Here is an 18,203-nt window from a genome sequence, read left to right as displayed (position 1 = left end):
TTCCCTCCAGCCGGTGTTGGCGGGGGGCATGTTTGAGCTGCAGATCCGTCACTTCCAGAACCCCCATGGTGTGCTGCTGAATGGGAATTGTTGTGACCTCCAGGCCACTGGGGGGCAGGGTTGCTCTCTCAGGGACCAGTGTGACACCTTCTTCAAGGCCTGCCTCAAGGAGTACCAGGCCCGGGTCTCCCCGGGTGGAACCTGCACCTTTGGGGTGGGCAGCACCACCGTCCTGGGAGGCAACACCCAATCCCTCCGTCATCGAGGTCATGATGGTGTAGGAGGAGGAGGAGATGGCAGTGATGACACTACCGGGCACATTGTCATTCCCTTTAAATATGCCTGGCCGGTGAGTACATAAGTACAGCTAGAATTGTGGTTGCTATGGTAACCTGCTAAGCTTTAAAAGGGTTCTCACTGAGACCAAGGACTGTGTTGACAGTAGTTCTCACAGAGACCATGGACTGTGTTGACAGTAGCTTTCACAGAGACCAAGGACTGTGTTGACAGTAGCTCTCACAGAGACCAAGGACTGTGTTGACAGTAGCTCTCACAGAGACCAAGGACTGTGTTGACAGTAGCTCTCACAGAGACCAAGGACTGTGTTGACAGTAGCTCTCACAGAGACCAAGGACTGTGTTGACAGTAGCTCTCACAGAGACCAAGGACTGTGTTGACAGTAGCTCTCACAGAGACCAAGGACTGTGTTGACAGTAGCTCTCACAGAGACCAAGGACTGTGTTGACAGTAGCTCTCACAGAGACCAAGGACTGTGTTGACAGTAGCTCTCACAGAGACCAAGGACTGTGTTGACAGTAGCTCTCACAGAGACCAAGGACTGTGTTGACAGTAGCTCTCACAGAGACCAAGGACTGTGTTGACAGTAGCTCTCACAGAGACCAAGGACTGTGTTGACAGTAGCTCTCACAGAGACCAAGGACTGTGTTGACGGTAGCTCTCACAGAGACCAAGGACTGTGTAGACGGTAGTTCTCACAGAGACCAAGGACTGTGTAGACGGTAGTTCTCACAGAGACCAAGGACTGTGTAGACGGTAGTTCTCACAGAGACCAAGGACTGTGTAGACGGTAGTTCTCACAGAGACCAAGGACTGTGTAGACGGTAGTTCTCACAGAGACCAAGGACTGTGTAGACAGTAGCTCTCACAGAGACCAAGGACTGTGTAGACAGTAGCTCTCACAGAGACCAAGGACTGTGTAGACGGTAGCTCTCACAGAGACCAAGGACTGTGTTGACGGTAGTTCTCACAGAGACCAAGGACTGTGTTGACAGTAGCTCTCACAGAGACCAAGGACTGTGTAGACAGTAGCTCTCACAGAGACCAAGGACTGTGTAGACGGTAGTTCTCACAGAGACCAAGGACCATAATGACAGTAGTTCTCAAAGTCTTACAATATATTTTAAAAATAGTAGCGTTTTTCCACTTGCCCAAAATCTATATCTCTCTACTTCTTTCTATCTTTCTACTCGCTTTCTCTCAATTCCGTTCTGTCTCTCTACTTCTCTGTCTGTCTCTACTCTCTCTGTCTCTACTTCTCTCTTCCTAATTGTAACTTGTTGTGATGTTGCTCCTCTCTGTACTGGAATGATGTTTGCTTCTGAATCAGTTTTTGTGTCTGAGTTCAGGCTGGATGCTACGACTTGTGTCTTTGTTAAAGAGCAAGCGAATTAATCACACAAGAGTACACCCCTCCCTCAACCAAAGACAACAGGAAGAGGGGAGAATAGAAACAACAAATACAAGTGAAGAGGAATTTTGGAGCCGTGAGGTTTAGGGACGTTTTCACAGACACAGATTAAGCCTAGTCACGGACAAAAAAAAGCAAGCTGAATCAAGATTCTGAGTTGTTTTCTGCAAAGCACAGATTTAGCCTAGTCTATGACAAAAAAAACAAGCTCAATGTAGTTTTCTATTGAACTAGATTTTTTAGTCCTAGACTAGGCTTAATCCATTTCTGCGAAACTGCACCTCTATGAGCTTGAGTTTTAAGGCCATGGCTAGGCTTAATCTCTGTGTCTGTGAAACCAGCCTTCAGGGTTTGATGGGGGCCTGGAGTAAATCTCCCTGACTGAAGACAGTCCAGTGTGTTGTCTCCAAGCTCAAGGGGGTCTCTGTATGGCCGCTTCTGCTGACAAATATGTCTTTTTCGCCTGTTACTAAAGCCCTGAGATTGGTTGCTAGGGGATGGGGTGTGGGTGGTTTCTTAGGGAAGGGGACACAAAACAACCCAACCTCTGGAGGGGACAGAAGGTTCTAACCTGTGGTGGAGGAGTGGGGGGGGCACTAATGCTACCAATGAGCAGTGTACACCCCCATCCGATCCTGTCCATCCACCGATCCACGCTCGTTAGGAGAAGTTTCCCGGCTTTAACTGTAATTAATGCCTGTTGGTCCAAGTCATTTTGCTGCCAGAGCCGCAGCAAGTGCAATCCCTTTTAAATTATTTGCCAGGGGCAACAGGACTGGTCCAAATGGTGTTCTGGAGGTTGGAGCGGTTCTCCCTTCACTGTGTCAGTGAGTGAATTCTGTTCTCTGGTTTTGGTCTGGAACGCCTTTCAATCCCTCCGTGAGGTTGACTGGTTCTTCGAATAACAGGGATGAGGTTTGAGGGCATGGTTGTAATTATGCTGTGTTGCGTTGTAATAATGTTTTTAATATTGTGCAAAGCCCCCGGTGGACTGGGTATAACTGTGGTCGTGCTGACCAGCTGGCCTGGCATTGGAGTGTGCTGGTCTGTTCATTGTGACTGGAAGCATCTGGAACACAAACACAAACACACACACAGACAGGCATACACACACAGACAGACAGGCATACACACACACACAGACAGACAGGCATATACACACACACACACACACACACACACACACACAGACAGGCATACACACACACACACAGACAGACAGGCATACACACACACACAGACAGGCATACACACACACACAGACAGGCATACACACAGACAGGCACACAAAGACAGACATACAGATAGACACAGACAGAACCACACACACAGACACACACACAGACACACACAGTCAGGCACACACACACACACACACAGACACACACAGTCAGGCACATAGAGACAGTGGGAAAATGGTGGCCTAGTGTTTTGTGTGGAAGGTTGCTGATTTGAATCCCAGACCTGACAAGGTAGAAAAATCTGTTATTCACACAGTTTAACCTCTGTCTGATTCCTGGCTGGGGGAGTTTGATATGTAATTAATAAATTTCCATTTCACACAAACACAATCATACAGGTTGAATGCTTTTTGTTTGGAACTTGTGTGAAACAAGACAAATATAAGCAGCACATGTTTTACACACACACATAATGCACACAAACACTGCAGGCTTCTATGCTGTTGTCAGTGCATTCACTAGTGGAAGTGTGTGTGTGTCATTTCTGTGTTTACAGAGTCAACCCACAACTTCATAGTTTCCAACCAGATGTTTTGGCATTAAAATACCAGAGTATAGATGTAGATGGGTGTTTTGTGTGTATGTGTGTGTGTGAGTAAACTGTGCCCCTCCATGTAAGTTGCAGGTCTGAGTGTGAGAAAGTTCCCCAGCAGAAAGTCTACCTGGATCGGTTTCAGGGCCGGGCCATGGGCTGGGCCGGGCTGCAGGGGATAGGAGAGACACTGAGAGGCAGCATGAATGCATTTCCATGGGGAGAGCCGTGGCTGAAAGACTCACATTATCTGTGGGGGTGGGAGGGCTGGGGCGTGGGGTGAGGGGACCAGCAGGTGAACACAGTCATTATGATGAAAGGTGAGCTCACTCTGTCTCCTGCCCTCTTGCTTTCTCTCCACTAATCTCTTTAGGGAAATGAGTGAGTGTGTGTTAGTTGGTGTGTGTGTGTGTGTGTGTGTGTGTGTGTGTGTGTGTGTGCGCGCACATTTGAATTTGCTTGGGTTTTGGGTGTGTATCATTTGTATGCGTGTCTGTGCTTCTGTGAATGTGTTGTCTCCCCAGCCTTCACGGGCTCATCATACAGACTGAAGGCTCTGGCTGTTGTTTGACCCCCAGGTCCAGAGATAGCTAGAGTTCTGGGATGTTTTAGCTTAAGCCGTTTCCGTGGAGATATAAAAGATCAAAGCATTAAGAACTGTGAGGTAATTTCTCAGATCTCTTGCTGAATCCACTCTGATATCTGATTGGCTGAACGGGGGCCGTGGGGACTGTCTGTTTTGTCCGTGTGATAAAGGGAGCTTAGACACTGTAAATGAATGGATGGCGTGAATGGGTTGTGCACCAGAAGGAGTGGCCAGGAAGCGCTTTTAGACAAAGGTGCATATAATCTCTCTGAAGTCTTGTTGTTCTACAAAAACAACATGGCAGGAATCATTACTCCAGATCTGCTTGTTGTACCTCATGTTCACCGTCCCATTGTCATCTAGATACAGGATGACTTTGCACAAAACAATTTTAGTGTCCTGCTATGCTTTCTGCTCTTTTCGAGCCTAATGTTCTGTTGTTGCCTTAGGCTGGGTTTTGAGGAAGGGTTTGGGCTTAGCCTTTTAAGAGTCCTGTGACTAATGACTTAGTGATAGGCTCCTACAAAAACCCTGTTAAGGAAAACTGAATTGGCTGGGGTCCTCATTCTTTGATCCTAGGTCAGTCATTTGTTATCTTGACCTCAAATCTTAAGACCTAAATCAGGTTCACTTTCAGAGAAACTGAGATCTTGGTGGGTTTTACTCACATTCACCTGGCTTTTGTGTGTGTGTCTGTGGCTCTGTGTATTCATGTATGTGTGTGTGTGGTTGTATTTTTGGATTGTGTATGTTTAGGGGGTTGAGATTACCAGGTAAGAGTTTCTAAGGGTTCCTTAGTAAGGGCTACTAATGGTCACTAAGGGTTACTATGTAAGTGTTACTAAGGGTGACTAAGACTTGCTAAGTTAGGGTTTGTGGTTAAACTGATTCCCATTTGAGAGTAGAAAGCCTGACACATCTGGCATTTCTTTACTAGGGCCTTAAAGTGGTCTTTGTTGACTCATTGACAGCTGGCTATTCAAGCACATTTTTGGACATCCTGTGTCTGAAGTGAACTCTGCTTCCAACATGCAAACTAGGGGAATTATGCTAATTAATATTTAGCCTGCAGTCTCTTGTGTTCTGGGTTGGTTTTGCTCAGTTCTACAACGGCCCTCTTTAACCGTGGGTGCGTGTGCACACACACACACACCCACACACACACACACACCCACACACACACACATGCAAGCGCATGTGTGCATTGGGTTTACCTGTGCATTCCTGCTGTGTGGGAGTTAGGCTGACCCAGTCTCTGGGGTACAGGAGGAGAGAGAGGGGGACAGAGAACACATTTAGAACATTCTTTCTTTTGGGTCTCTCTCTTTCACTTGCTTTCTCTACTCCTCCTTTGATCTGGTTGCTCCTTTGTCCATCAATGACTTTCCCATACACACTCAGCTGTGGGCTGACACACACACACACACACACACACACACACGCACACAGCCCTCACTTTTGCCCATATGCACTTCCATAAGCACTCGGCACTAAAGTGCACAAATCAACTGACACATTTTGTGAACTAGCACCCATGCTCACTCACACTGTATCAGAACACACACACACAAACACACACACAAAATTCCGTCTGGTTTTGAGCCTCATGCTTTTTTTTTTTTTACATTGAAGTTAACAACCCGGAGGACTCTGGGAAGGAAGCTTTTTAATAGTTTAATTTGTGTGCAAATTCGATTGTAATTGGACTTTCTATGTTAACAGGAAAAAGTTAGGAGGAATTCGATTTGCACCATTACCTTGTCTTGTGTGTGTGTATGTCCGTGTCTGTAATAGGTTTAATCAAAAGTGTGTGGGCACTAGGGACACAGGCAGGTGTAATAAATTATAGAAATCTATTGAAATCTATTGACTCTATTGTCTCCCACCTCCCCTTCTGTCTCTTCACCTTCAACAACATCTCCCCCTTCACCTGTCCTCCATCTCCCCCTTCACCTGTCCTCCATCTCCCCCTTCACCTGTCCTCCATCTCCCCCTTCACCTGTCCTCCATCTCCCCCTTCACCTGTCCTCCATCTCCCCCTTCACCTGTCCTCCATCTCCCCCTTCACCTGTCCTCCATCTCCCCCTTCACCTGTCCACCATCTCCCCCTTCACCTGTCCACCATCTCCCCCTTCACCTGTCCACCATCTCCCCCTTCACCTGTCCACCATCTCCCCCTTCACCTGTCCACCATCTCCCCCTTCACCTGTCCTCCATCTCCCCCTTCACCTGTCCTCCATCTCCCCCTTCACCTGTCCTCCATCTCCTCCTTCACCTGTCCTCCATCTCCTCCTTCACCTTTCCTCTCTTCCTCTCCATCTTTCCCTTTTCCTACTCTGTCTTATCTCCCTTTTACTCTCTTGTCACTCTTACTCCCTTCCTCTGTTTTTTCTTGCTCCATCCTTTTCTGTTCTTGTCAGTTCTTTTAGTTCTCTGCCTGTGGTGATGTTAAGCTATCTGCTGCCCTTTATGTTTAGAACCAGATGAAGTAGGTAACCATGGATTTATAACTGGAGGCAAACCTGTGCAGGGACACTGTGGTTCTTGTACCAAGTTTAGTTCTGAACTGGATCAAACTCCATGGTCCCAAGTGTGGTTCCCAAACTGGATTAAACCCCAGAGTCCCATGTGTCATTCTGAACTGGATTAAACCCCAGAGTCCCATGTGTTGTTCTGAATTGGATTAAACCCCAGAGTCCCAAGTGTGGTTCTTGTCCTCTTCAAGGACATTGTCATTCATGTCTTTCCATTCTTAATCTCACTATAGTGTTTTGGAAGCAGCAGTCTCGAAACCACTACGTTTTACTAACACATGTTCTGCTGTCTGTTCTGCTTTCAGTTCTGCTCGCTGTCTGTGGGTAATTTTGCAGACCAGCCTCCCCTGACAACTTATTTTAGGAGAAGAGAGTGTACATGTGTGTTGTCTTTAGTTTTAGGATGGATTTGTTCCTCACACAACCGTTCATTCAGTTTACTGGGGTAGTAGAAACTGGAGTAACACAAAAATGACAAATAAACCTTCAAACTTGAAAACGAATGTTTCCTCTCCCTAACGTAAATCTTAATATAACCCTAACCAAATCCCTACATTGAACCCATAATAAATCGACATCTTAAAATAACTCTGATTGCATGTTAATTGTAAGTTTTACCCAAAACATAACCCCTTAGCCAGACATTTACTGTGTCCCCATGGGGGCCAGCAGCATGTCCTAATAGGTTTTTCATGTTTTACCAATATTTAGTTTTTTATCATTGGTGCGTATTTCCGACATTGTCTTTTATTTACACACTTCAGTTGGCTGGGACACTTCAAATACCAGATGGGTTTGTTGGTGCTTGATATCTTTCTTTAAGGTTGTCCTGCAGAAACCTCCTAACTATCTAATCTCACTTTTTTCTTTTTGAATAACAGCAGTTATCAAAAATGCTCACAAGGCTGGCAGGTCCTAGAGGTAACACAGACATAGGGAACCCTTCTTTTCTCTACCATGCCCCCCACTCATGGAGTGCCTTGCAAGGTGACCTTAAGTAAGAAGTCCAGGTAGTTTAAATTATAATGGTAAATGAGGGTTTTACTATAAATTGTTATTGCTGTTTGTGTATTATGTCTGGGTAATTGGTTTTTATATATTTTTTAATACAGGGCTCAACATCAAAAGACACCTGTGTCTCAGTTTGATACCCTGTATGAGTGAAGGGTATCAAACACACACACACACACACACACACGATGAGGTCATTTCCTGCAGAAGCTGGAGGGGGCTGCTGTCTGTGGGCCAGGGAGGTGAGAGGGGGAGAGTCTGGCAGGGGACGTGCTACAATGCTAGGCCTGGAATCACATATCTTTGTCAAGCCAATTAACTCTGGGTGGGGGGGGGGGCTGATACTGATCATTACCTGGATGTAAGAAAAGCAAAAGGAGAGTATAATGGAGTAATTATTGGGAAAGCAGGGTGGGGTAAATGGGTCAATATCTGTTCCAAATTCCATGCATGTGTGTGCATTAATGTGAGATTCTGAGTCTGTGTGTGTGCGTGTGTGTGTGCGTGCATGCGCCTAAGGTCTGAGACAAGCAGAGAGAAGCTGATATCACGGGGACACTCCAGTGTTCCCAAGCCAGCCACTGTACTCCCTCAGACTGTAGCATCTCCCTCTTTTCCTCCCCCTCCACCCCTCCTTCCCTTTATCTATCTCTATCGCTGTCTCTTCTTCTACTGCTGTGTGTCTCTCCGGTTCCAGTCACCCTCTCTGAGAAACGGACTACAGAGAGGTCCCAAACAGAGGCCATGATGATAGGCCTGACGATAGGGGAGGTGCCAGGGATAAAGACTATAAGTTAATACAGTGGGGAGAACAAGTATTTGATACACTGCTGATTTTGCAGGTTTTCCCGCTTACAAAGCATGTAGAGGTCTGTCATTTTTATCATAGGTACTCTTCAATTGTGAGAGACGGAATCTAAAACAAAAATCCAGAAAATCACATGGTATGGTTTTTAAATAATTAATTTGCATTTTATTGCATGACATAAGTATTTGATCACCTAGCAACCAGTAAGATTTACGGCTCTCACAGACCTGTTAGTTTTTCTTTAAGAAGCCCTCCTGTTCTCCACTCGTTACCTGTATTAACTACACCTGTTTGAACTCGTTACCTGTATAAAAGACACATGTCCACACACTCAATCAAACAGACTCCAACCTCTCCACAATGGCCAAGACCAGAGAGCTGTGTAAGGACATCAGGGATAAAATTGTAGAGCTGCACAAGGCTGGGATGGGCTACAGGACAGTAGGCAAGCAGCTTGGTGAGAAGGCAACAACTGTTGGCGCAGTTATTAGAAAATGGAAGAAGTTCAAGATGACGGTCAATCTCCCTCGGTCTGGGGCTCCATGTAAGATCTCACCTGGTGGAGCATCAATGATCATGAGGAAGGTGAGGGATCAGCCCAGAACTACACGGCAGGACCTGGTCAATGACCTGAAGAGAGGCCTGTCTGAAGTTTGCCAATTACCATCTGGATGATCCAGAGGAGGAATGGTAGAAGGTCATGTGGTCTGATGAGACAAAAATAGAGCTTTTTGGTCTAAACTCCACTCGCCGTGTTTGGAGGAAGAAGAAGGATGAATACAACCCCAAGAACACCATCCCAACCGTGAAGCATGGAGGTGGAAACATCATTCTTTGGGGATGCTTTTCTGCAAAGGGGACAGGACGACTGCACAATATTGAGGGGAGGATGGATAGGGCCATGTATCGTGAGATCTTGGCCAACAACCTCCTTCACTCAGTAAGAGCATTGAAGATAGGTCGTGGCTGGGTCTTCCAGCATGACAACGACCCGAAACACATAGCCAGGGCAACTAAGGAGTGGCTCCGTAAGAAGCATCTCAATGTCCTGGAGTGGCCTAGCCAGTCTCCAGACCTGAACCCAATAGAAAATCTTTGGAGGGAGCTGAAAGTCTGTATTGCCCAGTGACAGCCCCGAAACCTGAAGGATCTGGAGAAGGTCTGTATGGAGGAATGGGCCAAAATCCCTGCTGCCGAGTGTGCAAACCTGGTCAAGAACTACAGGAAACGTATGATCTCTGTAATTGCGAACAAAGGTTTCTGTACCAAATAGTAAGTTCTGCTTTCATATACTTATGTCATGCAATAAAATGCAAATTAATTACTTAAAAATCATACAATGTGATTTTATGGATTTTTGTTTTAGATTCCTTCACTCACAGTTCAAGAGTACCTATGCTAAAAATTACAGACTTCTACATGCTTTGTAAGTGGGGAAAACCTGCAGAATTGGCAGTGTATCAAATACTTGTTCTCCCCACTGTAGGTGGTTAGGGTATATACATGAGAGGGTGTGGTCATGCCTAAGAACAGCTCTTAGCCCCAGTCTATTAACCAATCCACTGAGGTGCCCTTTCTCTATAATAAATTGGTTAACACTGCAATATCAACAGTACAAGTTTTTTTTATACCGTGGATTATGGGAGCAATAACGCACAAGGGAATTTGGTATACGGCCAATACATCGTGGCTTGGAGGAGTTCTTAGGCACAACGCATTGTGGAGTGCCAGGACAGAGCGCTTAGCCACGGTGTATTGGCAATATACAACAGACCCCCGAGATTACCAACACAATTAGAGCTGTAAAAAGGCATGTGATGTCATACCCTTGGTATATTTGTCATATGTCACACCACAGCTTGCAGCCAATCGGCAATCGTCATTCAAACCATCTGGTTAATAATGTCTGATGTGCCACAGTTTTCAGGCAATTAGCATTCAGGTCTTGAATCAGTCCATTTGTTCTAAGAGATCATGGATGTGGGGCTGGAATAGAGGAGTAGCAATTCTCTCAACACTCACTGCTACATCTGTTGCTGTACTGCTTGATAATGATAATGTTGATCAAATATGTTTCTTCCGTGAGCCCTCTTCTTGCGCAGGTCTCACCAATAACCAAGGACTGGACATCTGTTCTCTCGGTTTTCATCAGAGATTTTCCCTTTCACAGAGCTGAACAATGACAACTCATTATGATTTCCATGTCCTAACTGGTTTAGAATGCAGGCAGTATTCCTGTGTTAGTCATTGTAAAGGTGTTTCAGGGTACTGAATCATTTTCGTAGCGTGTAAAGACTGAGGCAAATCAAAATTCTCTGTGGTTACATTCTAGTGTGCACTTGAGGTGCCAGCCATGGTATCCAGCTGCATGCATCGCTGTCATGACAACGCTGTCACCGAGTGTGTGTGTGTGTATATAATTACGGCAGTGTAGTTTGTACTTCAGGAGATTGGTGTGCTGTATTACACAGGGGCTGATGGTAACTCTACTGGTAGCTGGATGATTCGAGTGCTGTTCATGTTCATGTCGAATGTAGACTGTTAGAGAGAGGGGGGGGGGAGACTATGAACTGTTATAGCAGTTTTAACTATTATACTTATATGTGCACTGTTGTATGCTGATAATGCAGTAATGTGTGGGTGTGTGGATAAGTGCATGTTGGTGCGTGTGTGCAGAGGGGAAATTCCTCTCTCCGGGCTGGGAGTCCTTCCTGTCGTAGAGCTGTATTTGTACAGCCTGGCCATGCCGGGATATCCTACCATGCTACCCTGCCCATGTTTGAGAGTTGGGGGAGTAGAGGGTTTTTGTGCCCATCATAAATTGAGTAAGCGGCATACAAGGCTAAACAGAGACCGAGAGATGAGAAGAAAGGAAAAGAGAATGGTCGTCAGCTCAGAGAAGTTGTGTGTGTGTGCATTATAATGAAACCAGGCCTTGTTTTAATGCTGGTGGACAGGCGAGGAGGAGAAGGCAACCTGTTAGATCCCGGGCCATTTGCGCTTGTTTAATTTCCTTGTCGTAACGGCGTCCCATTTTAGGGAACTCCCTCTGGTTGTCCCGACATGCTAACAGTTTGTTCAGAGCAGTCGCTGATGGCATGGCGGAAACCTGGAGCTGTGAAGCTGAGGTATGTCCTAATGGAAACAGGCCCCAGCACACAGCAACAACATCCACCCCAGACATGTTATGCATGGAAATGTTACGACGGGCAGAATTAGTGAAAGGCTCAGAGGATAGGGCTTTAGGAGAAGATGAAAAAGGGCCATGCTAGACATTCCGTTGATGTTTTCGGTACATTGTGTTGTTAGTAAAACCCAGTTGAGTGTCCTCTGGAACGAATCATCCAGGAAAATAAAGTGTTTTAATGGTTTATTTCAGCCTCTGAACCCAATGCCGTGACACACTTTGAGCCCACTGCTTAGCTCTACACGACACGCACCCTAAGCTACACATTCACTTTAAACTATGAAAGAACTGTGTGTGTGTGTGTGTGTGAGTTGGTCTAAACACACACCCACACACAACCCCCAGACAACAATGCCACTTCACAAACAGGCGTGGAACAACAGTGCATAAACTCTGTGTATCTGTCAGGCCTCATGCAGTGAAAGTCCCAAATGGCACCAGTTTCACGGTGTTGGTGTTGTTGTTGTTGTTGTTCGGCTGACTAACGCTACAAATATCAACGCATCTATTACACCGTCCCTGAGTCTCATTACGCCTGTTTACCGTTGGCCGTTCCTCTCGCTCTCTTTCTGGTCACGCACCCATATATATATGCACACACACGCTTACGCACGCACACACACACACATGCACGCACACACTTACATCGGCATGTGTTTTGTCTTAGCACTGCTTCTGTGTATTTCAGGCCTGACTTGGAAGAAATAAAGTGGAACCAATCTTTGGTGGAACCTCGTCCCCAGGCTGTGGCGGACCGCACAAGAAAGCCTGCCACTTGGTTGTGTCCGTGTTGCCCTCAGTTTGAGTAACAATAACTCTGTGAGGGAATGGTATGGTTAGGGGGTCAGGGGTTAGGGGGTCAGGGGTTAGATGATGTGGGAGATGATTTGCTGGTGTGTTTAGCCTATTAGGTCAATGTATTTGCAATGGTGGGTGTTTTCTCCGTCTTTCCATTGAAACTAAGGCATGTGTGGTTAGATGTGTTTGAGGAAAATACTTGTTTTTGGTGGTACCTCTGGGTCAAAGTGAGAGGGAAATGTGCAACTAGCAAATATGTCTCTGTTTATGTCAGTGAGACAATGGATGTGCCTGTGTTTCTGTCAGTGAGACAATGGATGTATCTGTGTTTCTGTCAGTGAGACAGCCTATAAACGTGTCTGTGTTTCTGTCAGTGAGCCAATTGACATGTCAGTGTTTTTGTCAGTCAGACAGTGGATGTGTCTTTGTTTCTGTCAGTGAGACAATGGATGTATCTGTGTTTCTGTCAGTGAGACAATGGATGTATCTGTGTTTCTGTCAGTGAGACAATGGATGTGCCTGTGTTTCTGTCAGTGAGACAGTGGATGTGTCTTTGTTTCTGTCAGTGAGACAGTAGATAAAAGTGTCTTTATAGATACATGTCTGTGTTTCTGTCAGTAAGAATAAATGTGTTAGTAGTGAGTTGGACAATCTGGTTGGTAGCACAGGAGCCTAACCCAGATTTTTTTGGAGGGTATACTGTTTACAGTCAGGCAGTCACAAGATCACCTATGTAAAGTAATTAAAGAACACGTTCTGTAACTGCGGTTACTGTCGTTCTCAGAGTAGGACCCCAACTGGGCTGCTCTGAGGTACCTTCCTAACCGTGGCATATCATTGTGTATCAACAACCTGGGCACTGTGTGTCTGTGTGGGTGATATGAGGCCTCTCTTGGGAGCAGGTACAGGGCGGGGCAGGAAGTGGGCGGGGTGTGGTTAGAAAACAGAGAGATTCAGAGGGATCACAGGAAGGAAAGGGGATAGGAAAGGTGTCATTAGCCAGGACTCTGGTAAAGGGCCAGCTGTGATGTAATGCTGTGAGTGTGTCCGTCCCACATGGCTTCATTTCCCACCCCAAACTCTTCAGACGGTACATCCAAATCAATGATAATGTCTGGCCAAAATGACCCCTGAGCCTAGTCCTCTCCCCTGTGGAAATAGAAGAGGTAGAACAGGCAACGTTCTTAGGGTCCGCCTTCTTGGCCACTCTTGTCTATTAGGAGGGTCCATTTGTGCTGAGAAATTTGATGATAAACATCAGTGGATCCAAATGGGCCGAGCCACAAATACCCTCCAGGCACTCTGGGACGTCTCGATGGCTCTCATTAGCACGATGTGACTGATCTGGGCTACAGCATCGTGTGTGTGTGTGTGTGTGTGTGTGATGGACTGAATAGGGGTGGGTTGTAAACAACAAAGGGGGGATAGTGGAGAGGTGTACACTGAGGTAGGACTTACTCCACCTCTCTAATCCACAGTGGTCGTGGGTGTCAGAAGAGAGCGAGAAAGAGAGAGTGAGTGTGTGTGTATGCGAATGTGCACGTACGTGCCCTTGTGTTGTGTACGTGTGTGTGTGTGTGTGTGTCTTGGCACTGTTTTCCACATCCTTACCTCCTCCCCAGTTTTCTCTCCCTTAAAGGGATACTTCTGCTTTGCAATATTTCTCCAGGCTGTTTTAAGAGAGTTGTTGCCAACATGGTCAGCTGAGTCTGTCTTTCACTTGATAGGAAATTATTATAGGAAAATCCTATTGTTGGAAAATTCAGGTATTATGGGATTATCTCTTTGATTGGCCACTTTCCCCTCCTGATGCATTCACTATATGTATGCTGACGTCACTTTAACCTTTCGTCTTTTTCCCTCATCCATCATGTCAGTTCATCCACTCTGTCTCTTTATCCACCCTGTCTGTTCGTCCATCCTGTCTGTTCATCTATCCTGCCTCTTCATCCACCTTGTCTCTTCATCCATTCTGCCAGTTCATCCGCCCTGTCTCTTCATCCGCCCTGTCTCTTCATCCGCCCTGTCTCTTCATCCGCCCTGTCTCTTCATCCGCCCTGTCTCTTCATCCGCCTTGTCTCTTCATCCGCCCTGTTAGTTCATCCATCCTGTCAGTTCATCCAAGCCTGTCTGTTTATCCATCCTGTCTGTTCATCCTGTCAGTTTGTCAGTCTTGTTTGTTCATTCATCTTAAAAGGTCATTCATTCTGTCTCTTCATCCATCCTGTCAGTTCATCCACCCTGCCAGTTAATCTAGTATTTGTATTCTCTGAGTCTCCTGATGTGCTCTCTTGACTCCCACCCATCTAGCTACCTATTTATTCAATGTCCAACCTCTCATCTTCTCCTTACCTCTGAGGTCACACACCCACATAGGTACACAGAGACACAGACACACAAAGAAAGACACACAGACACATACAGAGAGACAGACACACACAGAGGCACATACACACACACACACACACACACACACACTCACACAGAGACACAGACACACACACACACACAGAAAGACACACAAACACACAGAGACACAGACACACACACACACAGAGGCACAGACACACACAGAAAGACACACATACACACACACACACAGAGACACACAGACCGACATTAATGTATCACCACCCCCGTTGAACCTTCCCCTCCCCGTCTTCATCCTTTTCTCCACACCTGAATGTTTCAACCTGCAGTCAGCGCTGCCGCACCCTCTGTCTCCTGCCTGGATAATTCGCTGGCCATTCGCCCACTGTCTGGATAACTTGTATTCCAGCCTCTTTATTCTGTCTCGGCTCACCTTAGACCCACTACCGCACCGCCCTCCCATCCTCGCTCCCTGATCCACTCATCCCCTCAGCGGTGGGCCCTTAGAGCTGAGGCGTGACTGAACATCCACGTAGCCTTTTAGGAGGATACTCTACCCAGAATGCACGTCAGGGTTATTTGCATGGCAAGTGCTGGGGTGTTTTGTTGAAAGGGAGAAATGGAGGGATGGAGATGGTCTGAATTATTAATCGCTAAGCTGTACGCACCAAAGACTGAATGTGAAAATGAAAAAGACCCATCTGGCTTTTCTTATCTATCTCCGCTGAGACGGGAGGTTTTTAATCCACGATCAATGTCAGCTGTTTGTCTGGGTCCAATTTACAGGCCATGTTATAGCTAGGAGCCTGTCTTGACTGTATTAAGATGTGTCTCTTACGGCTTGGAGCTAGTCTTTACTTTATTAAGATGTCTCTAATAGCCTGGAGCTAGTCTTTATTGTATTACGATGTCTGTTACAGTCTGGAGCTAGTCTTTACTAGATGTGTCTGTTACAGCCTGGAGCTAGTCTTTACTCTATCAGGATGTGTCTGTTACAGACTGGAGTTAGTCTTTACTGTATTAAGACCTATCTGTTATAGCCTGGAGCTAGTCTTTACTGTATTAAGACCTATCTGTTATAGCCAATATAGTCAATACCAATACCAGTGAAATTCCTAGATTCTCAACACCCAATTTGATACCACAGTAAAAAACTCAATAACAATAAATCCCATGCACTTAAGAAAACAGCAGATGCTAACACACACACCTCTACTCAGAGGGCAACAGAAGTTCAGATTTACTGACATGGTGACAGACCATGAGTCCGGAAATATTTAAACCGCTAAAAAATCTGTTTTTTGAGGTGGTTTGCTAAGTTGGATGTGTTTCCTCCTTTAGTCACGAAGGGTTGAAGGCACCGTTTGCATAGTGGTTTTTGTGAATTTATTACTCCCTGATCATCCGCCTCGAACGCAAAGTTTGGAAAGTTTTTCTTTTCATCGAGTGGAGGCAGGGCTGCAGCCGCTCTTACCTCCACCTGTCAGGTTTTGGATCCTGGTACCAGCGGTACCAACAGTAGCGTCATGAGTTTTCAGAGTTTTGGCCTCAACTTAGTACCGAAGTATCGGTTCTCGTGACATCCCTAGCCTGGAGCTAGTCTTTATTGTATTAAGACTTGTCTATTACCTGTCTATAAGGGCCTGGCATCCCAAATCACATCAGTGCTGCTGTATGGATTTAGTTCTCTGTTTCAGGTTTAGAACAACTTCCACACTGTCGGGAAACAACACTGGTGCCTATTTTAATCACTAGACCTCTTTTGACAAGTCTTCTTTCTGGCTCATGTGGGCGTCTGTAAGCACTTTGTGACAAAACAATTGAATTAACTTTATTGTCTCTTTGTCCTTCTCAGAAATCCTTCTCCTTGGTGCTGGAGGCTCTGGATCATGACAACCAAACAGAACCAGGTATGACTGGTGACAGAGTATCCGTTGTGTGTCTCTGTGTGTGTTTGGGTGTGTGTCTGTGTGTGTGTATGCTGGTGTGTGTGAGACAGAAAAAGAGAAATGGTAGCTGCGGAGAACGACTACATTGTTTTCTTTGTTTGAGCCAGACTCTCAAACTTTCCCACATATGTTAAAGGAAAATGTGGAGGGAGGGAGGGTGAGGAACTGAGGGAACAGGGAGGGAGAGAGGGAGGGAGGGAGGGTGAGGGAGGGAGGAGGTAAGGAGGGAAGGAAGGAGGATAGAAGGAGGGAGGGTGAGGGATGGAGGGAGGGAGGGTGAGGAACTGAGGGAACAGGGAGGGAGAGAGGGAGGGAGGGTGAGGGAGGGAGAGAGGGAGGGAGGGTGAGGGAGGGAGAGAGGGAGGGAGGGAAGGAGGATAGAAGGAGGGAGGGTGAGGGATGGAGGGAGGGAGGGTGAGGAACTGAGGGAACAGGGAGTGAGAGAGGAAGGGAGGGTGAGGGAGGGAGGGAGGAGGTAGGGGGGAAGGAGGATAGAGGGAGGGTGAGGGAGGGAGGGAGGAGGTAGGGGGGAAGGAGGATAGAGGGAGGGTGAGGGATGGATGGAGGGAGGGAGGGAGGGTGAATGTGGCCTTAGGGACCCGTGGCTGTGGTTCCCCTCTGTCCTCACTTTGTTCCTTGTCTGTCTCCTAAAGGAGGCACAGCCAGTGTGTGTGTGTGTGTGTGTGTGTGTGTGTGTGTGTGTGTGTGTGTGTGTGTATGTTTCTGGGGTCTCACAGTCTGACTCTTTAATTTCCTGCTGCGCTTCTTGTTGTTTCGGGTCATCATCTAAGAATGTGAGCGACATTCTCTACAGACAGACATACACCAAGATGCACACAAACACACACATACACAAACACACACATACACAAACACACACATACACAAACACACACATACACACACACACACACACACACACACAGCGACATATACACACTCACAATGCACACACTTCAATAGTCATTACATGCAAATACAAAGATGTATCTATCCCAAACTCCTTCTGCTACTCCTCTCCTGGCTCCTTGTTCTTGGGTACTTCCAGCCCAGAAGAAGGCAGAAGTCTGCCAACAGATACCTGGAGAGATAACGAGAGCCTGGGAAGCTAAGCTCAGATCTCCTCCTCTTCATCATCTTCATCTTCTTCCGTCTCTCCTCCCGTCCATTCGTACTTCTGAGCTCCTAAAATAGTCACTTTCTCTCTCTCTTTCGTGTTCTCCCTCTGTCTCTCTCTTCCTGATATTTGGTTTTAAGCCTCTCTCCCTGCTGCCAGCTACGCTCATCCCAAACACATTCAGCTGTGTAGCAGATGTCCTATAAAGCAAGGACAGACAGTCAGACATGGCTGTAAGCAAGGTGGATTTATGACACTGAGCGGTACCGGTCTACCACTGATCCAGGGACTCAGTCTGGAATTGCACTGTATCCCCTGAAAAGTGCCCTACATTCAGCACTTCGTAGGGAGTAGTACACCAT

At 46.4% G+C, this 18,203-nt stretch overlaps 1 protein-coding gene across 5 annotated transcripts in view; it reads left to right on the top strand.

Annotated features, from left to right (window-relative positions):
• The window catches only part of LOC105011857 (protein jagged-2), a 37,248-nt gene that overhangs the window by 4,150 nt on the left and 14,895 nt on the right, over window positions 1-18,203 (top strand). For all 5 annotated transcript variants that reach the window (XM_010872291.4, XM_010872282.4, XM_020050236.2 and 2 more), the window contains exons 2-3: window positions 11-349; window positions 16,631-16,685. In XM_010872291.4, the coding sequence (XP_010870593.2) occupies window positions 11-349; window positions 16,631-16,685 (394 nt within the window). The remainder of the gene's footprint in view (window positions 1-10; window positions 350-16,630; window positions 16,686-18,203) is intronic.

Source organism: Esox lucius, chromosome 1, assembly GCF_011004845.1.
Source record: "Esox lucius isolate fEsoLuc1 chromosome 1, fEsoLuc1.pri, whole genome shotgun sequence".
Classification (NCBI taxonomy): Eukaryota; Metazoa; Chordata; class Actinopteri; order Esociformes; family Esocidae; genus Esox; species Esox lucius.
The sequence above is the reverse complement of the archived record's forward strand: the minus strand, read 5'-3'. Positions and strand labels throughout refer to the sequence as shown.